The sequence below is a fragment of the Hydra vulgaris genome, chromosome 03, assembly GCF_038396675.1.
Source record: "Hydra vulgaris chromosome 03, alternate assembly HydraT2T_AEP".
NCBI lineage: Eukaryota > Metazoa > Cnidaria > Hydrozoa > Anthoathecata > Hydridae > Hydra > Hydra vulgaris.
The window spans coordinates 7,865,431-7,891,013 of record NC_088922.1 but is presented as its reverse complement, the minus strand read 5'-3'; the positions used below and the strand labels follow the sequence as shown (position 1 = coordinate 7,891,013).

The 25,583-nt window shown below is 29.0% G+C and overlaps 1 protein-coding gene across 1 annotated transcript in view; it reads right to left on the bottom strand.

Annotated features, from left to right (window-relative positions):
• Positions 1 to 1,048: 1,048 nt before the first annotated feature.
• Positions 1,049 to 25,583, bottom strand: part of LOC101235654 (inositol polyphosphate-5-phosphatase A) — a 32,701-nt gene continuing 8,166 nt past the window's right edge. Inside the window, exons 7-16 of the mRNA XM_065792237.1 lie at positions 25,055 to 25,113; positions 18,538 to 18,601; positions 16,950 to 17,005; positions 16,651 to 16,729; positions 16,400 to 16,522; positions 11,715 to 11,866; positions 11,521 to 11,640; positions 10,885 to 10,945; positions 6,908 to 6,961; positions 1,049 to 1,228 (exon numbers count right to left, since the gene is read on the bottom strand). Coding sequence (XP_065648309.1) covers positions 1,178 to 1,228; positions 6,908 to 6,961; positions 10,885 to 10,945; positions 11,521 to 11,640; positions 11,715 to 11,866; positions 16,400 to 16,522; positions 16,651 to 16,729; positions 16,950 to 17,005; positions 18,538 to 18,601; positions 25,055 to 25,113 — 819 coding nt within the window. The 3' untranslated portion in view covers positions 1,049 to 1,177. The remainder of the gene's footprint in view (positions 1,229 to 6,907; positions 6,962 to 10,884; positions 10,946 to 11,520; positions 11,641 to 11,714; positions 11,867 to 16,399; positions 16,523 to 16,650; positions 16,730 to 16,949; positions 17,006 to 18,537; positions 18,602 to 25,054; positions 25,114 to 25,583) is intronic.

The window sequence follows — 25,583 nt, the reverse complement described above, 5'->3', positions numbered from 1 at the left end:
TTTTTGGGAGTTTTTTGCACAAGATTTTTTGTAAACAGCTGCTTTCTTTACATCAATTGGCAGATCTACATGTCTATTTCCAATAAACTTGCAATCTCCATTTATGCTTTTCAGTTTTAGCGATGACATGTTATTAAAGAATTCTTTTTTTTCTATGTTTAAAAAACTATTGTCAGAATTTTTAAAAATATGCTTCTTTGCAATTTCTTGTTTACTTTAGACACTGATTATATACATGTTATTCGACAAAATTATCGACTTCAGAAGCAAAGGATTCTATATCTGTAGCAAAGTTAATGTCTTTGTTTAAAAATCCTCCTTTAACCATATAAACAAACAGACTATATATTTTTATGACTATTCAACGATCATTTGGTAATCTGGATTGTTTTATTTTTATGCAACCACTAGATGTGATAACACTACTGCTCCATATAGGCACGATAAGAAGAAAGTATTCGCTTAACTGAAAATCTGCAACAATATTTAATTAAAGTATAACTACAGCTCCACAACATTTTGACTGGGGTTAGGGTGGCCCCCTCGCGTCATGTAACCTCAAAAACTCAAGCAACCCGGATCGACAATACCTTTAAAAGACAGTTTATCAAAAAAAAAGAAAAAAAAAGAATTATCTTTTTCACGTTAAATAGATTACAATTGTACAATAGTAATATGTAACTAAAAGTGCGTTATAATTAAAACATAAATTAGAAGTTTGTGTTTAGATAACTGTATAGCGAGTGTGTATCTAAGCGTTTAAAAAGTATTGTTTAGAAGAAATGTTCAGTTTTTCGAACGAAATATATATTTTTTGATAATTTATTTATTTTTTTAACTTTCAGTTTTATTGTTGTAGTGTAGCAGTAAAGAACATTATAAATATTGAGCATATTTTTACAGTAAGTAAAATGTTAAAAACAAATGAGAGGATTAACCTGTTCATACCATAAAGGATAAGTTTAAAAAATATTTAAAATACACAATAAATATACTAATATACAATTTAAAATTTAAAAAAAATCCGGTAAATTAAGGAGTTCATGGATTTTAGATAAAATCGACTTTAAACGACTTTAACTCACAAGGGTTAAATGTCAATAGCACCAACAACGTCAACAATGAAAGGTAAATGAACTGTCAAAGCATGTGAACCAATAACAATACAAATATTAAACTACTGGTCCGCCAGCAAACCAAACGGAAATTCAAAAGCCATGTAAACTGGCTGAAAAAAAAAAAGTATGCAATTAATATTTTGTTACACTAAGAGGAGTAAGTTTAAAAGCAAATACAAATCTAATGCGCAAACGCAAATAAAACAAATTAAAACTCTTTTTCCTTGGTTGCGCTTCTATTAACATATACATGTACACACATATATACATAACACTTTTTAAAATGTTTGACTTTCCCAATTATTCCTTTTAATACATTTTAATATATATATCTATATCTATATATATATATATCAATCTAACTCGGAAAACATCTATTTTTCGTTGTTTTACAAAAGTAATGTAATTAAAAGTAACATGTTACATATAACATAACATATAACAACTTGAGCGTTTTATAACTTTAAAAAAAAAAGCGCGATTCTTAAATTGATAAATTTGATTATAAAAATTTGACTAAAAGATGTGAATTTTTCGCTTGTGGGGCTTTATTATTTTATATTTTTTGTTGAAATATTTAAAGAATACCCAAATACTACGACAATAAAACGCATATTTTTGAAACAAAGAAATACATTTTATAAAAGTATATAATAATTATAAGTATATTGCAATAAAAATTTTGAGCTGAATTTCCCAGAAAATTTCCACCCTAATATTAAGTAATAAATATCTTCAAGATAATAACTAAAAATTATTTTGCAATATGCAGCTAAAAAAGAATATTTCATTGAACTTACTTAGTTTTTGCATGTTTTGATTCATTTAGTGCAATTATTCAATCATTAAACACAAATTTATTTGTATATATTAAAATTTTTTTTTATTTTATCTCGACGACGTTTTCGAATAACAAAATTGCAATAATAAAATATTCAAAATAGTTCCGCTATTAGTTTGTTTGTAATCAGATTTGTTAAGATTTTTAGCGCTAGAATGCCTAAAAAACATGTAAAAATAAAAAATATAATAATAAAATTCAAATACTTCTAAACCTCAATTTAATAAAAAATTTTTGAACAAAATTTTTTCTTTCTAATTTAAAAAAGTAAATTTTCAGCATTTGTAACTTTTTTTATCAGGTGTGTGTGTGTGTGTCTACACACACACACACACACACGCACACACACACACACGCACACATATATATATAGGCCCGCAGGAACAAAAATTATATTAGGGGGGGGGGGGGCAGTACTACCTCGAAATAGTTTTAAGGACCTTTTTTGTCATTTGTTGTCATTTTTTCAGTTAACTTTTTCAAAATTATTGGGGGGCAAATGCCCCTAATGCCCTTCTCCCCCCCCCCCATACATAAAGTTTAATGTTCTTAAAACATCTTGGTGCGGAAGTATAAAAATAATATTTTCGAACACTAAAAACACGCAAAATATACGAAAAAACTAATTATGAAATAAACTTAAAAGAAGTTTCTAATTACTAAACACAAACATGCATTCAAAGTAACTCGCGCTATATATATATATATATATATATATATATATATATATATATATATATATATATATATATATATATATATATATATATGTATATATATATAGAAAGTTATTAAATATAAAGAAAAGTTTTTAAGTTCTTAGATATTAGTTTACTAGCTCTAAATATTTTCGCTTCAGTTGCGATTCTTACAAACTCGTTATCCTTTAACTAAAAGTTACTTTTTTCTGTTTTAAATACTAATTAAAATTAAAAAGCCCACTCGCTAAACATTAGCGATATTGTAAAGCAGTTCCGCTTCCTCTTCATAAAGTATTTTTAGTTGATTTCTATCTTTTTAGGTGATTTTTATCTAGTTAATTTAATTCTACAGTAACACAATGATTTAATTATTTGATTGTTTATCTTACTAAGAAGAATTGTTTCAAATATGTTAAAATTTTAAGCGAAACATTAAATAGTTATTAAAAAAAATTAATTTTTTTATTTATAAAATAATTTATCTAGTTAATTTAATTACTGCAGTAATTAAATTAGCTAGATAAAAATTACCTAAAAAGATAGAAATCAACTAAAAATACTTTATGAAGAGGAAGCGAAACTGCTTTACAATATCGCTAATGACTAAAAAAAAAGTCTTCTTGACTATTTCGGGGCCCCTAACATTGCGGGGCTCGGGACTATAGCCCCCTAACCCTCGTTAGTCCAGCACTGGAAATAAGACACGAGTATATAAATAAAAATTATATAAAACTCTTTAATAAATAAAAGAACATTTGTTTCCTTATTAAGCAATCGTAAGATGTTATTTTATATAAAAAAATCTCGTCTATTTTTATAAAAAAATTATAAAAGAGTGATGTTTCAAAATTATTTGTTCTAAACGTACTTTATTTTGCTTTAAGTTTTTTTGCGTTAAAAGTTATTTTCTAGATTTTTTTTTTTGTATTTGTCTCTCATCGGTCCAATTAATCTTTTTTGCGCTTACTTTTTGTTTTTTGAAATGTTCTCTAAACAACTAAAAAATCTGGCCAGCTTTTCGCAACTAAATATTATTCCCGTGGTCAGTTATCAGAGCGATCGCTCCCGCTTCCCGATATATATATATATATATATATATATATATATATATATATATATATATATATATATATATATATATATATATATATATATATATATATATATATATATACACACAGTATGTATGTATGTATATATATAAATACATACATACATACATACAACAGATGATATATATCTGTATATAATATATATAAGGATGCAATTTCCTAATATATTTTGTGTCTCTAAATTTTAAAACGAGCAACCCAACCAAAACCCTTAGTCGATGTAGTGGCATTTCCTTGTAATTAAATTTTCAATATAATTTTAATTAAGAAATGATACTATTGAAAGCATTAAATACCAACAAGCGGAAGCATGAACATAAAACCTTAAAAAAACTTAATTTTCTACATTTTTGTATTGTCATCATGTATGAACACACACATATAAACATAGAATGTATAATACATGCACATATTCATTTACCTCTATAAAACAAGTCTATAAAACAAGAATGTCTTCAGTTGATTAAGGAACTTTAAACAACGCTAGAACTTTCCTTGAGTAAAACAGGGTTATTGATATCTACTCTTTGGAAAAAAAAATAGGAAGCAACTCTGCAGTAGAAAATAGCATAATAAAGAAAAAAAGTCTATATTGCATTTTTATCAAGTAGAAAAGGAGCATTTACATATCTTTTAGTATTGAAAATGCTAAAAAAGGTCAAATGTTAACAGTTTTTTTTAAAAAAATTACAATTATCTCCTGGGTCAACTTGATAGTATTGATATAACTACAAAATATTTTGGTTCAAGATACATTCAAATTTATTATAGATTTTAAAAACCAGCTTTGTACAAATTTCTATGGATAAAGGAGGTGGTTTCATGTTAGTAAGTTATTGTAGATCATTTTAATTTTAATAAAAACACTTCTTCAGATAATTTTTATTAAATAGTGGCAAACAGCGCTGTCAGATTCTTTCCATAGTTGAAGACACGGAAGAAATAAACTTCAAATCAAAGATGAAACATTTCATGAATGTGATTTTTCTGAGAAATTATAATCTTTAATTTTTTTTTCAACAATTCACTTTAAATAATTCTACACTAATTAAATTTAATTAAGCAACTAATTATATTAAAGAAAAAGAAAAAAATTAAAAATTACCAGTTGAACAAGAAAAAAAAAAAAAGAAGAAACAAAGAAGAAAGAAATTGCTATATATTAATATAGCAATAGCAAGCAAAAACAATTTTTTTTCCTTTTAACAATTTCACCTCTAATAAGGCTACAACAACTAAATGAAGTTAAGAAAACAAAGAGTTATATTGCAAGAAAGAAAAAGAAAACTTTTAAAACTGCAAACTGAATGTGTCAGAAAAATCTAAAGACAGAGAGAATTCCAAAGCACCAGTGTCAAAGGTAAAAAACTTGATGAATAAAACATTTTAAGAAATGAAATTTGTAGAAAATTTTTACTAAAAGTTTAATACTGCAAGTAAAAAGAGATCAATAATTTTAAAACCTTTTCAAGACACACCATATGAAACAAACTTATGGAGAAGACCAGAAAACCTAACTAAATCAAAAGCTAAATCAACTGGCTATTGCTATATCAAAAGCAATAGCCTGTTGGAGCAAGAAGCCTGTTTGAGCCTGTTGAACTAAGAAGCATAAAACCATGAGGTAGAGTGAGGCTCTAACAAACCAACGAGAATGAAAAAAAACATCAATGCCTATTGGAATCCAGGAAATTATAAAAGAGGCACAGTTGTCAGCAGAAAGACAAAAGATAATAACTCAACAACAATCACAACTAAAAACCAAGAAATGAATCAGCTTTAGAGTAGTAGTAGGAAGTGCAATCTCTGAATTTGATGAACAAGTACATAATAAAGGTTTTAGTGAAATCATAGCATGATCTAAACCACCTAAAGGAGAAACTGAGCACAAGCTAGAGCCAGAGACGAGACACAAAGCAAAAAATGAAGATAAGTGATTAGGGCAAGCCACTAAGTAAACTATTTGAGTAAGAGATCAAGAAAGTTAAAAATTTGAGCATTTAATCAGCTGCGTCAGTGGTATTAGAGCCAAGCCATTCAGTGTGATGAGCATGAAAGTTACCAATAATAACAATATTGGCCAAAGATAAAAAGAAAGGACTTGTTCAATTTGATAAGAAACAACACTGAAAAGAGTGCAGACTTTGGGAGAAGTATTATTTAAGACACATTTTTCAATTTTTCACACACAAAAGCGCTAATAGGAATACCTGCCATGAGCAACATGGCACTGCTAATACTATGTAATTTTACAGTTGTAGATGGAACCAACTACTCTGAGAGCTACCACAGAGTTTGGGAAACCTTACTACCAGTTGGCTTCATATTATAGTTAAGTTGGCATTGTATTTTAGGTTAACTTCCTCTAGCAGTAGGACATAAAGCAGGTTGTAATGAATTTTATACTACCATAGGGATCATGATGATAGCAATCCTAACCTGACTTAAAAACTGGAAAATTAAATTATAGTTGAAGTATGTTCCGTATGTTGGTTAAATTTTTATTTCGAACATTTTTAATGTTTATTATTGTTTAAAAACTTATTCATTTAAATTCGATATAAAAAACAAAAACAAAAAAACAAACAAGAGTTTTATAGTTTTTAATGGATTCTGGAGGTCCTGAATAATAAAGTTTAATATTTTATAGTTAAACTTTTTTTATTATTATAAAACAAATACTGTTAAATAAAAAAGGTTTTTTTAACTCAACAAATCAAAACCTAGAGATCTCTTTGGTCCATTGTGTGTATATATTCTTAATTTTGTTTTATTTGCAATTCATTTATAACCCTAAACTTTGAAAAAGGGACAAAGCCGCAGTGAGCCGTTAAGCACAGTATTTCCAAATGTATAGAGTGGATTTGAACCTCAGCAGTCTATTTAATGCGGCCTACTACCATATTAGAAAGCGAATGCAAACAAAAAAATATTATTTGCATTCGCATACTAATTTCATACTATTCGCATACTATTTGCATACTAATTTCATAATACTTTAGGAAGGTTATGTTTTTAAGGAAGGTTATGTTTTTAAGGAAGGTTATATTTTTTTCTAGGTGGCAATATTTCTTGCCACCTGGAAAGAAAAAAAAACCTTCCAACCTTTTAAAAATTATTTTTAATAAAACTTACCTTATGATCGCCCAATATCACATGTTCACCAAATATATTGTAGACACTTGAACACTAAAAAGTATATATATATATATATATATATATATATATATATATATATATATATATATATATATATATATATATGTATATGTATATATATATATGTATATATATATTTTTTTTTTAAACATCTTCGCTTCCAACAAGGCTGCAAGCAGCCACTTATTAAAGTTGGAAGTTACTGTAAGAGAAAAGATGAAGATTGTAGAGCAAGATAATGATTGACAGACGATTTAAAAGATTGCAAATTATATGAATCAGGAAAGCAAGATGAAGGAAGCGAATTCCAAAGAGCTGATGTTCGAGGAAAAAAACTAGATGAATAAGCGTTTTTGGAGATCTTAGGAACAGTCACAGAAAAAGGATGACACTTAATTGAATGACGAGTAACACGAGAATGAATTTTAGTAGATGGCACAAGAGACGCTAGTCAAACTATGTTTACAATGCGTTTTTGCACCTTGTCTAAAAGAGAAAGGGCATCATTAGAAGATCCGCCCCAGATATGGCAACAGTATTCCATACAAGGCCGGATTTGAGATTTATAGAGATAGAGAATAGAATCCAGAGTAAGAAAGTGGCGAGCTCGATAAAGAGATGCAACCTTAGCAGATGCTAATTTTGCAACCGATTTGATATACGGTTTCCAAGAAAGATTGGAAGTAAGAGTTAATCCTAGAAGATGAAGAGTAGGTGACTCATCGAGTACATCACCATTCATAAATATAGGAAGATCTAAATTATTGCGATAACGATTGGCTGAAAAAAATTGAGTTTTATCAGAATTAAAGTTTACCAGCCACTGTGAGCCCCATGCTGTAGCAGAAGTGAGATCCTTTTCAAGCTCAAATGCCCCCTCCAAGCAATCAGAGGGTGTTGGTTTCTTATCACGACAAGAATAAAAGGTAGTATCATCAGCAAACAATGCCACCTTAGATGTGAGAATATCTGAAAGATCGTTAATGTAAATTAAAAAGAGTATAGGGCTAAGGATAGAACCTTGAGGAACCCCTGAAGTTACAGAATAAGAAGAAGAGTGTTGTCCATCGAGGACAACTTTTATGCTACGATTGGAAAGGAAGGACTCAATGATCTTAAAGATGTTGCCGGATACACCATAAGAAGAAAGCTTATGGAGAAGACCAGCATGCCAAACTTTATCAAACACTTTTGAAATGTCAAGAGCGATGGCCTTAAGCTCTCCACCTTCGTCTAATGCACGATAAAACCTGTCAGTTATTTCTGTTAGCAAATCAGCTGTAGAACGAGAAGATCGAAATCCATATTGATGGTCAGAAAGTAAATTATTAGATTCAAGATGAGAAATTAAGTGTTTGTTAATTAAAGATTCAAAAACCTTGCTTATGATAGGAAGAAGACTAATGGGACAGTAGTTAGACAAATCAGATCGCTCCCCAGAATTTTTGAAGATAGGGATAACAGATGCGGCTTTTCAGCAGGCTGGAAAACAAGACTCTGATAAGCACTTGTTGAATAGTTTTGAGAGTATAGACAACAGCTCCAGAGAACACTTCTGCAAGACAATAACAGGTATGTTGTCTGGGCCACAAGCTGTAGAAGAGTCTAAGCAGGAAATCACTTTAGATACAGATGCTGGAGTGATATGAATGTCAAGCAATGGATCAACCTGTTTGTTGGCAATATCAGGTAGAACGCAATTAGTGGAATCAAGAGATGATATTAATGAAAAGTTTTTAGCAAACAGTTCGGCTTTGTCTTTAGGTGAGGTGACAAAGTCTGAACCATACAAGAGAGGTGGAATTATAGATTTGCCCTTATTATTGATATTATTAAAGATTCTCTAGAAGTCACGAGAGCCTAATTTTTGAGATGAGATATGAGATTTCATGACCAGAGAGTAGCGGGTTTTGGCGTTAGACAAAACCTTTTTACAGTTGTTTTTAGCAGTAATAAACAGATGTCTGTTTTCTGGAGAATTGTTTTGCTGATAAATATGGAAGAAACGGTTTCGATTGGCAATCGCAGCAGCACAGTGTGAGGAAAACCATGGAGGAGAGTGAGGCTTGACCTGGAATCGCCGAGAGGGAATAAAAGATTTCATGCCAGCCTGAATCCACGAAGTTATGTAAGAAGCACATTTGTCGACAGGAAGTTGAAAGATTTCTACCCAAGGGCCATCACGAAGAAAATCACGGAAAGAATCCCAGTCAGCTTTACTGTAGTTGTAAGAGGTTCGATAATAGGGGTATTCAGGTGATGAAGAATAATGAGATATTAGTTTTAAAGAGATCAAACTGTGATCAGAAGCACCTAAGGGTGAATGTGGAGAAACTGAGCACTGACTAGGATCAGAAACAAGACATAAGTCGAGTAGAGAAGGTAAATGATTAGGGTTGTCAGGAAAGCGAGTTGGAAAGTTGACTATTTGAGTTAGGGATTGAGAAAGGCAAAAGTTGTGGGCTTTAATGCCTGCAGAGTCATTGACACTAGAGCCAAGCCATTTAGAGTGGTAAGCATTAAAGTCACCGACAACAACTATATTAGCTGATGGATAAAGAGAGAGGGCTTGGTCAATATGATCAGAAATAACATCAAAAAGAGTGCAGTCTTGAGATGAAGGAGAGCGATATAGAACAAAGAGAAAGGCAATAGAGTGAAGTGGTGCTAAACGAAAGCACATGAAAGAATAGTCTGTGGATTCAAACCTAGTTTCACGACAAACAGGTGAATTCTTACGAATGTAAATGCCCAGGTCAAGCATGTGACTATTGGAGTCTTTACGAATCAAAGGAAGATAACCATCAACACTAAGATCACAAGATGAGACAGCCAAACTCAAATTAGTCTCACAAAGAGCAAGTAGGTCTGGTGAACTTTGCAAGAGATAAGACTCAACAGAAAAAAAGTTACTTCGAAGATCATGAATATTAGTGAATGATAGGTTTAGACAACTTGGTGATGATGATGGGTTTTTGTGTTTTATAGTTTTTGGTACTTTATTCATTTTTAAATTAGATTGAAGAACTTGACTCAAAGCATAGATAGTACTCAAAACACCGTTTAATAGCCCAAGCAATTGCCTCATTACTACTAATAAACCCTAAGCCGTAACAAAGGGCTCCAAATGTGGCCTCCGCAATGCACACCAAATGTACAAACAGGGACACCATCCATGCGCAACATGGCACTGTTAATACTTTGATATTTTTCAGCTGTTGATGGAATCAGCCTCTCTGAGAGCTACCACAGAGTTCGGGAAACCTGACTACCAGCCGCCCTCAGAACCATAAAACTGAGTTTTAGAGCTGTACCCTCAAAAGGAGATAATAGAATGAGTTGCCTAGTCATAAAAACAGTGACGCAAGCAAACCCATGCATTGAGTCAAGAAGATCCAGCATTCAACATCCTAAACTGGAAACAATGTATTAAAAATACATCTACGCACCCTTTCTTCATCTACTAATAGATGAAGAAAGGGTGCGAGGCTGGTCAACAGATAGAATCTGTTTACCCCTTAAGTCTTTACCTAGGAGGCCTTCTACAAGACAGTAGCTGTGTGCATTTAACATCTGCCCAAGATGAGTATTTTTATCGAGACACCATCTCTAGCCTTTACTCAACCAAGAGCCCCAAGGCAGGGGGTGTTTTAAATCGGAGTTGGCAACTCCTAGCCTTTGCCTAAAAAGGCGTATCCTACAAGGCAGCAGGACATGAAGCAGATTGTACTGGGTTACATGTTACCAGTAGCAGGATAACCTGATCTGACAATATATATATATATATATATATATATATATATATATATATATATATATATATATATATATATATATATATATATATATATATATATATATATATATATATATATATATATGTAAATCTTCTTATTAACACCACAAAAAATAAAAAATTTTGTTTAATAAAACAATGAGTAAAAATTTCTTACACTAATATATTTTTCAAAAAAAGAACTGTCAGCCAAAATTCTATCACACCAAGATGGACACCTATAAAATAAATCTAATATCACTCCATATATTACTACTCAACATATTAGGCTGACTGCAAGCAGGCAGATCTTTATCAATGAACTTGTAAGTAATCAAAGCCTACACCAAACTTAAACTAATGATACCAAGGCTCTTAACTAAATTCTTAATAAAATGTCTTAAATTAATAAAAACTTTTATTTCAAAATAGCAAAATATTTAATTGCACATCAATCTAATCATAGATTAGATGTTGTTTTTTTTCCTTACATTTCCTGGTTCATGGAAATGCAAAAAAAAAAGTAAGTAATGCATTGAAAAACTTAATTCCTAAATTTTGGTTTGAAAATTCAGCTCACGAAAAACAAAAAAATCCTTGAAAAATAAAACTGAACCTGTCCCTAAAAAAAAATACACAAATCTAAAGACTTTTTTTTTTAGAATTTTCATTTTCAAAATATCATACAGTTGAAAACAAAAAACAATAACCTGATTTTCTCAAGGCACATTTTTTATTAAATATAGCTGGAAATTAGAAATGTAATAGATAAAAATCAAAATTGTCAACAATGTCACTCACAAAAATCTCATACCTTACATTTCCAAAAGTATGTTTAAATGAGATTTCCTTTGAACCTTCTACATGATGATTTTCAATATAAGGATCTTTGACAAGATAATCTTCTATATAAGGATCTTCTACATGAGGATATCTATATTAATTTGTTGAAGAACTAGATTTTCATGTTTCAAATGGTTACAAAAAAAAATAAAACTTATTACTTACGTAGGAATAAAGTTCAATTGCATTTCTTTAAAAGAATCATTTTTTAACCAATCAAGTTCTTTATCAAACTGAAGCAAACTTTCTATTTTGTCATGAGCAAAATCATCATAATCATGTAGAATGAACAAGCGATCTTCAATTATTAAAAGATCCTAAAGTTTTTTACAAACAACATAACATTTTTATTCAACCTATTATTTTATTATTATTATTATTATTATTAAACATTATTTATTATTATTAAACATTATTTATTATTTTGTTTATTATTAGTATTATATTATATATATTATTTAAATATATCAACAATTAACAAGTTAAAATCTATTATCAAAAAGTAAAAATCATTAAAAAGCTTAAATAATTACACTATACAAAACAATTTTATCTTCAAGTTCAATATGTTATATTTTAGTTGGTTATGTCTAAAGACAGTAGAAAACTAAATTTAGTAAAAACTTCTATGTTATGACTAAAGCACAAAAAAAAAAAGTAATTTTAAAACAACAAGAAAAACTTCATATTTTTGTTCATTTGGTTTGCTAAGAAACAACAATTACATAATTATTAAAAAAAATCTCTTTAAAAGTCTCAGACTTTTGAATTTACAGTAAATCACATTCACAAAGTAGGTCTCAAAAGTAGTCACCTATAATATTTTTGTTAAACTTTTCTTGAAAAAAATATTTCAAGTCTATAATAGATACGACTTATCTTTAGCTTAGAATTAATTCAGATGAGTATTAAGGATATGAACTTTGATTGAAATTCTGCATCACAATCTTAGCATAATTCTTTATGAAGATCTGAACCAATTCTACATAGCTTGCAGCTTTGTGATTACCCAGGAAGCCATGAAAAACAGTAACAAAAGACTGGCCAATTTATTACACATCCCATCCTTTTAAAAAAAGTTAGAAAATGCTTGGTGACACTTTCTTTGACCCCTCTTAAGAGTAGTGGAAACAAACAGCTCCAGGTTGTGTGGTATGGTTATAAAAGATAAATTAATTTCTAGATTAAAGATTTAAGGAGCATTTGTGCCTAAGCAACAATGCAGAAGTTGCTTGAATAGCCTGTCGGTTATCGCTAAATTTTCGAGATAGCAATTATCATGGCTCTCATTTCTTCCCTGTGCTACGCTGTAGCAAAGGTCATATTATAAATTATATAAATTTGAAGGCAAAAAATCACTCAATGTACATACTTTTCTATACTTCACCAATATATATAGAAAATTTGTCAATTGCAACTTCTAAAGATGAACTACATATATTTGAATCATTGAAGTCATGAGTACTATTCCAAAATTTACATATGAAATACAGTGTCCAGTACTTATCCTGATCCCTGACAGAGATGCAAAAGTATGATTAGTAGACCTCAGACATTTTACAACTTGCTTCCACACCATTTCTCTGTGAGTTTTTTTTTTTTTGCGCTGTGAGTAATATTTTATCTCTTGCCATTTATTGCATGTAATAAGATTAAAATCCATTTTGATTGTCAGAAGCTGTTAAACTCAAGATAATATATAAATTTTTTATATTAAAATTAAAAAAATTTGCTAATAATATTAAGGGGTCTAAGTGATCTTCAAAGTTTTTAATATTGGAACCTTAGATGCCATTTACTAGTGGGAAGTAAAACAAGATTCAGTTTAACACTTGTTCAATAATAAAGAGTTCTGAAGAACAAATTTTTAAGACTTTGACAGAAATATTATCTGGACCACAAGCTGTAGAATGTTAGCAACAGAAGCAGGAGTGATTTGGTTGTTTAACAGTGGATCAATCTGTTTCATTAGGATGAAAGGAAGATGAGATAGAGTTCTTTGTAAATAGTTATAACTTGTCTTAGGTAATAAGATCAGGTCATTGTATGAAGATGGAATAATAGACTTGCTTTTATTAATGACATTGTTAAAGATTTTACAAAAACCTCTAGAAATTTCTTTGTTAAAGATTAAGTTGTTAAAGATTTTTCAAAAGACTCAAGTATCTAATATCTGAAATAAAATACAAAATTTAGTAATCTAAGAATATTGACCTTAACACCAGACAGTACATGAGACAGTATCATTTTACATCAGACAGTACATCAGACAGTACACCAGACAGTACACCAGACAGTACACCAGACAGTACATCAGACAGTACTCCAGACAGTACATTAGACAGTACATCAGATAATACACCATTTTATACCAGACAGTACATCAGGCAGCACCATTTTACAGCAATTTCTTTCAATAATAAAAAAACATTTGTTCTATAGAGGGTTCTTTTTGTAAAAAAGATGAAAAAAATGATTACCATTTGAAACAATAACTGTACAAAAAGGATAAAAACACAGAGTAGAGTTCAGACAGCTTCATAGCTTGCAGTTGTGTTGCTTCACAGCTTACAGTGCTAAAAGCTATTGAAACTAATTAAAAACAACTAAAAAAACCAACTAAGGCTAGTTAGTAAAAATTAGTAAAAGTAAAAAAGTCAAAGGTCACTGCTTAAGTGGTGCTTATGCTGAATGCGCAACATCTTCATATGGATAGACAGAAGATAAAGAAATTTATGCAGTGGCTCACTGACATAAATGTATCTGGCATTAAAAAAATTTCAAGTCACAATTAAAATTTCTAATTTAATCAATTATTTAATCAAAAAAATGTAATATTTATATAGGTATGGTAAATAGGTATTCATGTTTTAGTCGCAGATAGACCATTGACACATGTTAAAAAATGTTTGAGCCAACTGCAAGCAAAACTATCTAGCTCAGGTGAAGTTTTTACATGCATGCAATAATCACTGAATTTCAAGATACTGTTTTTTTTTTTGCTTGACATCGATAAAATCAAAATTTCAAATTGCTAACATGTTTGAAACAGTTTTATCTTAACCCGCAACTTTTCACCTTAACCACTAGAATTTATTCTACTGCCACCATTAGCTCCAGTAACAAATGTCCACTGTCTTCTACATCAACTTTATTAGCACTAGCATTTATTGTATAAGTAGCTCCAAATCTTACTCACCTGCAAACAACCCTTAATGTTGCAGTAATTTAGGCTATTCAAAATAAAATTCAAAAAAAAGTTGAAAAACAATTCCAATTAATCACTAGCTGCAACTTTGCAATAAATGTTTTGCATCAACATGTTGACACAAAAAAAAAACATGTAAACATTCTAAGAAAATAAGTATCTTATTAAACTTGAAATACTCAAGAGATTGAAAGATACTGACAGCAAAAAAGCATAAAAAGAAAGCTTGGAAGCAAGGTAAGCTTAACTTTGATGATGAGCAGTAAAAAAATCATAGAAAAAAGTGACTTTTTAATTAAGCATTTATCTAACTTCTGATCAACTTTATGCATTTATATAATTACTGATCAACTTTAAGTATTTATATAATTACTGATTAACTTTATGCATTTATTTAACTACTGACTTGCATATTTCTTTTCAAATTTAAGAATAGAATGAAATTGCTTGTTTTCTCATTTGTACCCCCAAATGTAAAGTGAAAAAAAAATTTATTTGATATTTATATATTTAATACAGCTCAAAACTTTCTACAACTTAAAAGAAAAAATTTAAATATTTTAATAAAATAACTTATTTAAATACTATTATTAATAAACTAATGAGATACAAATAGAAAATAAACAACTATTCATGAAACTATTATAATTAAATTTAAACAACTTAAAGAAATAGGAGTTTATTATTATTAAAGTTGGGTCAAAGTGTTGCAAAACCATACAAAATATTTCAAACATTAAAACTTTGAAAATGACAAACTTTGCTCAACATAAGTCGTATTTTATTTTAAAATAATTTTACAAGAAAACATATTTACTATTTAAATATTGCCTTTACATTAATTTTTTATAAATGAAATATAATGTATTCCATTCAAAAAAATGTATTTTCAAAACTTTAATTTATCATTTTAAATAACAGCAAGTTTAAAAAAGTATAAATAAAGCTTTAACCACTTTATTAAAAAGTATATTTTTCTACCGTATGACCAAAACTTAATTTAAAAATTATCTTATCAATAGAAGGTTACTTTAAAATGAAATGTCCTACATTGTGGAATGTTATGAAATTCTGTTTGTTCTGTTTAATGTCCTAGATTGAAACCTTTTTTGCTTTATATAAACCTGTTCCCATGGTATCCTATGATTCAAACACTACATATAGCTTTGATTTATGGCTTGAAATCTTTGAATTATTTGCTCAAGAAGTTAGGTTTTTAAGATGGAAAATGAGGTTACCAATAGTTACCATTTTTAAGATCTTTTATGAAAATTCTACAAGGAAATGCAATCACAAAAAAAAAATTAAACCAATTTTATTATCTTTTATGTGCATATGATCCATTTTTGCTTGCACATTTAGAAAAACAATACAAAGTCACATTTTTTTCTGGTAAAAAAAAAAACTTTTACCCATTCTGCATTGTATAAAAATCAAAATTAAATTTTTATGATTTTAAATTTTATTTTCTGAATACATTAATTCTTAATCTTATCATCAAAAAGAGGCAAAAAAAAAAAAAGTTAAAGAAAAAAAAAAAAAGTTAAAGAAAAAAAGAAAAGAACTGCAAATAGAGGAAGGAAAACAACCCATAGTACCTATAATAAGTATTTTTAAAGATTTTAAGATTTAAGTGAAATACCTTCATCGATCCATTTAAAGATTGATAAACAACTTTGTATGGTTTACCATCTTTTTTATTGTTGTTATTATTGTTGGTGTGAATATGGTTAATCACCTGATTTCCTTTGTTCTTCATTATGTGCTAGACAATAATAAAAAAAGAAATAGCTAAAAATAAATTAAAAAAAACATTAATGCATGGTAGTTAATAATTATCAAATTTAAAAACTCAATAAGTCTTTAGTTTTGATAACAAACATTCAAATTTACCTCAATAAGTTCCTTAGTTTCAGGACGAACATTGAAGTCTCCATACAACAAATGATGATATGAAGGCAATGTATGAAGTCTAAAAAGAAATACAATTTTTATAAAAATAACAAGTAAAAACTGTTTTTAGTGGACTGGTAAAATAACAAATAAAAACTGTTTTCTGTATCAAGTAAAAACAGCATGTAAAAACCGTTTGCAGTGTCATGTAAGTTTTATAGAAAATTTCAATTAAAAATCGTAATAAAATTATAAATAGAGAAAAATTATTTTATAAATAAAAAAAAATTCAACTGAACTGTTCTAATGTATAAACCAAGGCTCGTTTTCTGTACTTTGAATACTTTGACACGGACTAAAGTAACAAGTTAGAACTTTATACAATTTATAAAATACAAATAATGTTTATGCATAAATTATAAATTGATAATATTAGGTGATTATGATAGTTAATAAATTTCATGATAATTAATTAGATATTTATTATGGTATTATGGATTTATTTTGAAGAGATGAACCTTTTTTATAATAACAGTGGCAATTAAGACAATTGAGAAAATATGCAAAACATTTATTGCAAGAGATTTTATTAAAATTTACTTTACTATTATGCAACACTAATTTATGCTTAATTTAAGTTTTTATTAAATAAAAAACTCTAAATTCCTTGATAATAAATTAAATTGATAATCTATTTTTAAGCATTTGTTAAGTCTTACTTGTTCAACTTGAACTATTACAAAAATATGTTTGATTTGATAGTATAGAAAGACAAAATAAAAAGGTACCTAAGTCATTAGAAAAAAAGATTTTTAAAATTGAATGAAAAAGATTTTTAAACTTTGTTAAAATGTTGTATATGCTGAAATGAAGAAACCGTTGACAATTGGTTGTCTACATGATTAGTTGTCTACATATAAAAATGCTTGTAAAACTAGTGAAACAAGAAAACCAGTTTTAAAAACACCAACATAAATAATTAGATTAAAGCATGCAATAAATGTAAGTCACTATATTAACAATATATATTAGATAGATAAATAAATATTGGATAACATTTACACTAGAAGGTTGTCCAACTAAAATCAACATGAAAAAATTTAATTACTTCCCAAGTCTGAAAACAAGTTAAACAAAACTTGAAGAAATTTCAATCAAAATTTAAAGTTAACAAAGAAAAACTTTAGGAACTTAAAAATAAAAGAATAAAAAAAAAGAATTTAAGAAACTGAAACTCCTGTATTTTTTTATATCTTTTAAGCCAACTCTTGAAGCATACCTAAGATTTGACAGAGTTTTATAACTTTTTATAGAAAACAAAGAATATTGCAGGATACAAAAAAAAATCATCAAAAAGTAAAAAGGACTGTGAACAAACTGGCAAAAGCCTAAGCTTTAAAAAAGCAATAAAAAATCACAATAAAAGAAATTAAATGAACATAAACGGCTAAATTATCTGTTTCTAAGTCATTTAATCAACACCATAATTTTTGTAACAAATGTATTAGTGTTTATATTATGAATTACTGTATAACTGTAATTCATTAATGAATTACAGTTATACAATAATTCATTGATGAAGTGCAACGGGTTTGTTGAGCTAGTGCATAAAGGTCAAGATTAATAAGGAATTAGTGGAAAATAATAAATCATTATAAATGTTAAATGTTAAGCTATATAAAGCAATATTTATAAGATAAAAAGATTTGGTCAGGATATACAAAAATAGTGTGAAGAAAAAAAAAATATCTGAAATGTCAACTATAGATGCACATTATGATGTAACTACGTTAATGACACTATCAGAGGAAATAATTAAAAACATTTCTTGAATATTAACCCTAATTTTTCTAAACATTTTTATTGCAAAAACATGAACAAACAAACCTTCATTGAAACAGAAACATTACAAGCATCATGAGATAAATGAACATTCACCATGTCAATTATTCTAAAAAAAAAACTTTTAAGATAAATAAAACCATTAAGTTTTTTTATACACTAGTATATAGATATATACTACATGCTTTTTTTATACACTAAATATATAGATGTATACTACATACTTTCTGATTGTATTATTTTTTATACACTAAATATATAGATGTATACTACATACTTTCTGATTGTATTATTTTTTATACACTAAATATATAGATGTATACTACATACTTTCTGATTGTATTATTTTTTATACACTAAATATATAGATGTATACTACATACTTTCTGATTGTATTATTTTTTATACACTAAATATATAGATGTATACTACATACTTTCTGATTGTATTATTTTTTATACACTAAATATATAGATGTATACTACATACTTTCTGATTGTATTATTTTTTATACACTAAATATATAGATGTATACTACATACTTTCTGATTGTATTATTTTTTATACACTAAATATATAGATGTATACTACATACTTTCTGATTGTATTATTTTTTATACACTAAATATATAGATGTATACTACATACTTTCTGATTGTATTATTTTTTATACACTAAATATATAGATGTATACTACATACTTTCTGATTGTATTATTTTTTATACACTAAATATATAGATGTATACTACATACTTTCTGATTGTATTATTTTTTATACACTAAATATATAGATGTATACTACATACTTTCTGATTGTATTATTTTTTATACACTAAATATATAGATGTATACTACATACTTTCTGATTGTATTATTTTTTATACACTAAATATATAGATGTATACTACATACTTTCTGATTGTATTATTTTTTATACACTAAATATATAGATGTATACTACATACTTTCTGATTGTATTATTTTTTATACACTAAATATATAGATGTATACTACATACTTTCTGATTGTATTATTTTTTATACACTAAATATATAGATGTATACTACTTACTTTCTGATTGTATTATTTTTTATACACTAAATATATAGATGTATACTACTTACTTTCTGATTGTATTATTTTTTATACACTAAATATATAGATGTATACTACATACTTTCTGATTGTATTATTTTTTATACACTAAATATATAGATGTATACTACATACTTTCTGATTGTATTATTTTTTATACACTAAATATATTGATGTATACTACATACTTTCTGATTGTATTATTTGCTGGTAAAGTTTTAGTTTTGCTATTACTAGCAAGTTATGATAATAACAAATAATTCATAGAAATGATTTTTTTTTTTAAATTATTATTTGGGATGTTCATATGAAGCAGGCTCATATTGTTACTATTAGAAGCAGTTCTTTTGCCAAGTTCTTTCAAAACAACATCTTTAAAAGTATTACATAATATATAAAAGTATATAAAAGTACTATATGTATATACTACAAATGTAGTATAAAAAAATATGAATAAGTCCATACATTCTCTACTTGACTTAATTCTAGTGATGGAGCTAAAGTATCTTTGTACAATCTGTTTTAAATAATCTTAAGTATTGTATTATTATTATACATTTAATAACAACTGATCCATCATAAAACTTCATATTCTTGGTACGCAATATTGGTTTATAAATTTTTTTTCTTTTCTCTCTCTTTTTTTTTAAATTCTGATTCACTCCCAACAAGGCTGCAAGCAACCACTATTAAGTTGGGAGTAACTAGAAAAAAAACAGAGCTGGAGAACAAAGAAATGATTGACAAAAGACTTGAAAAATTGTAGGTTGTATAAGTCAGGAAGATGGCAGAGAATTGCAATGAATTGAAGTGCAGGGAAAAAAACTAGACAAATAAAAGTTTTTAGAGCATGCAGGGACATATACTGTAAACGAATGAGACTTTGCTAAATGACGAGTCAAGCGAGAATGAGTTTTAATTGATGAAACTAGAGATGATAGCTCCTTTGAGCAGCAACCATGATATTATTTGTAAAAAAGAGAAAGAGATGCAACTTAACAACAATGGGAAAGAGGCTCAAACTTGACAATTAGAACGGGTCCAACTACATTTACAATGTGTTTTTGGACCTTGTCTAGAAGAGAAAAAACATCATTAGAAGAACCAGCCCAAATATGAAAACAGAACTCCATACAGGGACAAATAAGTGATTTGTAGAGGCAGAGAATGGAATCAGGGGTAAGAAAATGGTGATTTAGTAATCAAATGGAATCAGGAGTAAGAAGATGCTAATTTAGTAATCAAATGTATATATGGTTTCCATGAAGTCAGTAGTAAACCATAATCCAAGAAGACATAAAGAAGAGGACTCAGGGAGGGGGTTGCCATTCATTAATATAAGAATGTCGACAGTATTGAACTTATTTTTGTTGGAGTTAAAATTTACAAGCCACTGCAAGCATCAATCTGATACAAAAGTGAGATCAGATTTAAGATTAGCTGCCTGTTTTAAGCAATCAAAAAGAGACTTTTTATCAAGGCAGGAGTATAAAGTTGAGTCATTAGCAAAAAAATGTAATGTAAGGTTGTCAGGAAGATCAACAATGTAGATAAGAAACAAAACAAGACCAAGGATAGCTCTTGAGGTACACCAGAAGTTACTGGAAATGAAGAAGAGCGTTGGCCTTCGAGAATGATTTAATAAAGCTGTTAGAAAGAAACAATTTAATAATCTCAAAAACTTTCCCAGATACATCATATGAGACAAGCATATGGAGAAAACCAAAAAGGCAAACTTTTTTGAAAGCTTTAGATATGTTATGAGCAATAGCCCTAGTCTCACAACCTACATCTAATGCATGATAAAATCTTTCAGTCACAGCAGTTATTATTTAGTTGTTGAGCGAAAGAATCGAAAACCGCATTGCTTGTCTGACAATAAGTTATTTAACTCAAGAAGGAGAAATTTGTTGATCAAAGACTCAAAGACCTTCCTAATAACAGAAAGAAGTCTGATCCAACAATAATTGGAGAGGTCAGAATGTTCTCTGGAGTTTTTGAAATTGGAACAACAGATGCCATTTTCCAGCAAACAGATAAACAAGACTCAGTGAAGCACTTATTAAATAGTTTAGAGAAAATTGAAGATGGTTCTGGATAAAAATTGTGTAGGACTATGGCAGGAATGTTGTCAGGACCACAAGCCATAGGAGAGTTTAGTTGAGGTACAACTTAAGTGATTTGAATGTCCAACAATGGGTTAACCTGTTTAATTGGAATGGAAGGAAGAGAATGGCTGTAAGATTCAAGAGTCGAATTAAAAAAAAAGATCATTGTAAATAGTTCTGTCTTATCATTGGGAGAGGTAATAAGATCAGTTTCATGAATGAGAGATGAAATGTTAGACCTACCCTTGTTAATGTTGAAGATTTTCCAAAAGCCTCTAGAGTCTAACTTCTGAAATAAGATACAAGATTTAATGATCTGGTAATAATGAAGTTAAGTATTAGAAAGCATCTTTTTACATTGATTTCTTGCAATTAAAAACAGCTGTTTTTCTTCTCAAAAGAGTTGTTCTTTTGAAAAAGATGAAAATATGATTAGGGTTAGATTTAGCAGCTGCACAAGAAGGTGAACACCATGGAGTAGAATGAGGTTTGAATTGGAACTGACAAAAAAGATCAAAAGTTTCCATTCCTGGCAAATTCTGGGAGGTTATGTAGGAGGCGCATTTGTCAGCTGAGAGAAAAGACATTAGCCCAAGGACCATGACAAAGAATCACTAAAAGAATCCCAGCCAGCTTTAGGGTAATAGCAAGTAATGATGATAAAGTAAGTCCAAAAAATAAGTACAAGATGAAAGATTTATAGAGGTCATTATATGGTCAGAACCACCTAAAGGAGAAAAAGGAGAAACTGAACACAAGCTAGGACAAGAGACAAGACGTAAATTAAGAAATGATTAGGGTTGTCAAGAAAACGAGTCACAAAGTTAACTATACAAGTAAGAGATTGAGAAATGCAGAAGTTATAGGCTTTAGTACCAGCAGGGTCAGTGGAATTAGACCCAAACCATTCAGTGTGTTGAGCATTAAAGTCACTAACAACAACAATATTGGCAAATGGGTAAAGAAAAAGGGTATGGTCAATTTGGTCAGAAATTACATCTAAAAGACTGCAGTCTTGGGAGGAAGGAGGTTTTAGATAAAGATTGATAGCAGAACTTAAATTAGTCTCACTAAGAGTAAGCAAGTCTGGTGAATTTTGCAAGAGGTAAGATTCAACTGATGGAAGGTTGCTTCGTAAACCATGAATATTTTGTAAAAGATATATTAAAAGTTAGGTGGTGGGGATAGTTTTTCATGTTTAATATTTTGACTTACTTTGGCATGATTTAAGGTTAAAGAGAACTTGACTCATTCTTAGGTAGAGTATGGCATCCTAAGCAATGAGCTATGCAGTAGCTCATTGCTTAGGATGCCATAAATGTAAATGCCACTGTTAATGCAATTTTTAAAAGCATATTTTACAGCTGTTGATGGAATCAGCCTCTCTGAGAGCTACCACAGAGTTCAAGAAACCTTACAAGCTAGCCTCCGAACCATAAAACTAAGTTTTAGAGCTGTACCCTCATTAGGAAATAACAGGAAGAGTTGCATAGCTACTATCAAGTAGGCACAAGCAAATAACATATGCATTCATCATCCAAGGCAGGAAACAATGTAACACAGGTTTACATCTAAGTCAGCTTAGTAGAAAAAGAAGGGGTTCAAAGCTAGTTAGCTGAACTATTCTGCTTACCCTTAAAATTTTTGCCTAGGAGCATCTTATGCAGTTAGCATCTTAGCAGCATCTTATGCTAACTGCATAAGAGTCTTTCTTATGCAGTAAGCATCTGCCCGAGATGAGTATTTTTATCAAGACACCATCTCTAGCCTTTACTTAACCAAAAAGCTCAAGGCAGGGGATTTTGAAGTTGGAGTTTGTTTCTTCTAGCATTTGCCTAAAAAAAGCACATCCTACAAAGCAGGGCATGGGGCATGTATAACTGGGTTACATGATACCAGTAGCAGAGTGGTCATGATGATGAACACCGCGCCAGAGGCTCAGATTTTTTTAACTCACCTCCCCAAGGCCCAGAAGGCCACTACAGACGAGGAGGCTACTTAATTGTGGTTATAACCCTCTCTCAACTCTATAACTCCAAAACATGAAACTTGACAAACAAGGCCGCTGCGCGGAGAAACAAGTTGAGCGCGGTACTACCAGGGATGTGATGGGGATCGAACTTGGAACCTCTCGCTTATGAAGCGAGCGCTCTACCACTACACCACTACCGCATATATATAGAACACAAACATATATAAAGTAACGTATGGGTGAACCAACACCGCACCAGAGGTTCAGACGGAACAAAAACATACATAAAGTAACTTACGGGCAAGTGAACACGACGTCAGAGGTTCAGCCAGAACACAAACATATAGATAGCAACTATTGGCGAGTCAACACCGCACCAGAGGTGTAGACAGAACACAAACATACATATAAAGTAAATACAGGTGAGCTAACACAGTAACTAAGGCACAAATAAAAATTACTATAGGCATGATAGATATTAAAAAGTACACACTCCTTCCAGCTTTTGCTTAGGAAGAAAATCCCACAAGGCAGCAGGACATGGAACAGGTTGCACTGGGTTACATGTTACCAGTAGCAGGGTGATCATGAAGACCATACACCTGACCTGACAATTGTACTAATAACTAAATACTAATAACTTTTAGGTAAAATGCAATTAACTTTTTTAAAATTAATTGAAAAATTAACTAGTAAATGTTTACATTATTTATTAATCAAGTTATCTAATCATGATAGAATTGATACCAATGAAATTTTCATAAGAATCATCCAAGAAATTAACTAGAAAATAACCAATTAAAAGAAATGAAAAATAAAAAACAATGTTTCGTGTTTATAATTATGAGAAACTAATTCTTTTTATTAATAGACTTTTGTTTTCTAAACTCAATAACAAAATCATGATGATAATAATAACTCTAACAATAAATAATAAAACTAAAATAAAATAAATAATAATAAAAAATGTTGTGACAACGATAATAGCAATTAAAACTATAAATTTCAGCATTACAATAACATGAGATGTTAATCTATAAAAAACCAAGATATCAATAAACATTTTCATTGCATATTTCGTATAACTCATACTTTTTTTTGTTTTTATTTTTTTGTTTAATCTAACTATATCCTATAGTTAGATTAAACAAAATATAATGATATACTATATCATTATATTGGCAGAGGTGGTAATAAAGATGTAGTTTAGGTGAAGGTGGTAATAAAGATGTATATGTCATAAAATATGACATATAAATTGTTACATCTTTATTACCACCTCTCCCTAAACTACACCTTTATTACCAACTCCACCATCAACCAAACTTAAAACAACTACTAACTATGACCTCAACTATATATAATAGAAATATAAGGAATATTTACTCATTTTTAAAATTCCATCTTGTCCATGTAAATCCTTTTCTAGGCCATCTTCTAGTTTTCTAAAACAACAAATTTACTTCCACAAAAAAATTTTACAGCTGCCAAATTGAAAAAACTAAGTATTTAAAAAAATTAAATCTTTTAAAAAAAACTAAATATTAAAAAAAATTAAATTAAAAAAAAAAAACTATATCCTCAACTATATATAATAGAAATGTAAGGAATATTTACTCATTTATAAAATTGCATCTTTTAATACATTAATGACATTTCAAACTCACATAAATTGATTTTTAAGTCATAAAAAAGAGTTTAAAACGAACTTTTAAAAACTCAATAATGCAAATAAATATGTCTCAGTGTACACTGGTGTCTTTTACTCACTAGGTGTAGTTAAGGCAATTTTTAATAGTTATAGCGTCTATACAATATTTTGCTGACTACAAAATATTTCTGTTACATGATTCTGTTTATCATTATGATTTGTTCTGATCCTTTATTGGCAATTTTTCTTAATTATAAGCTCTTT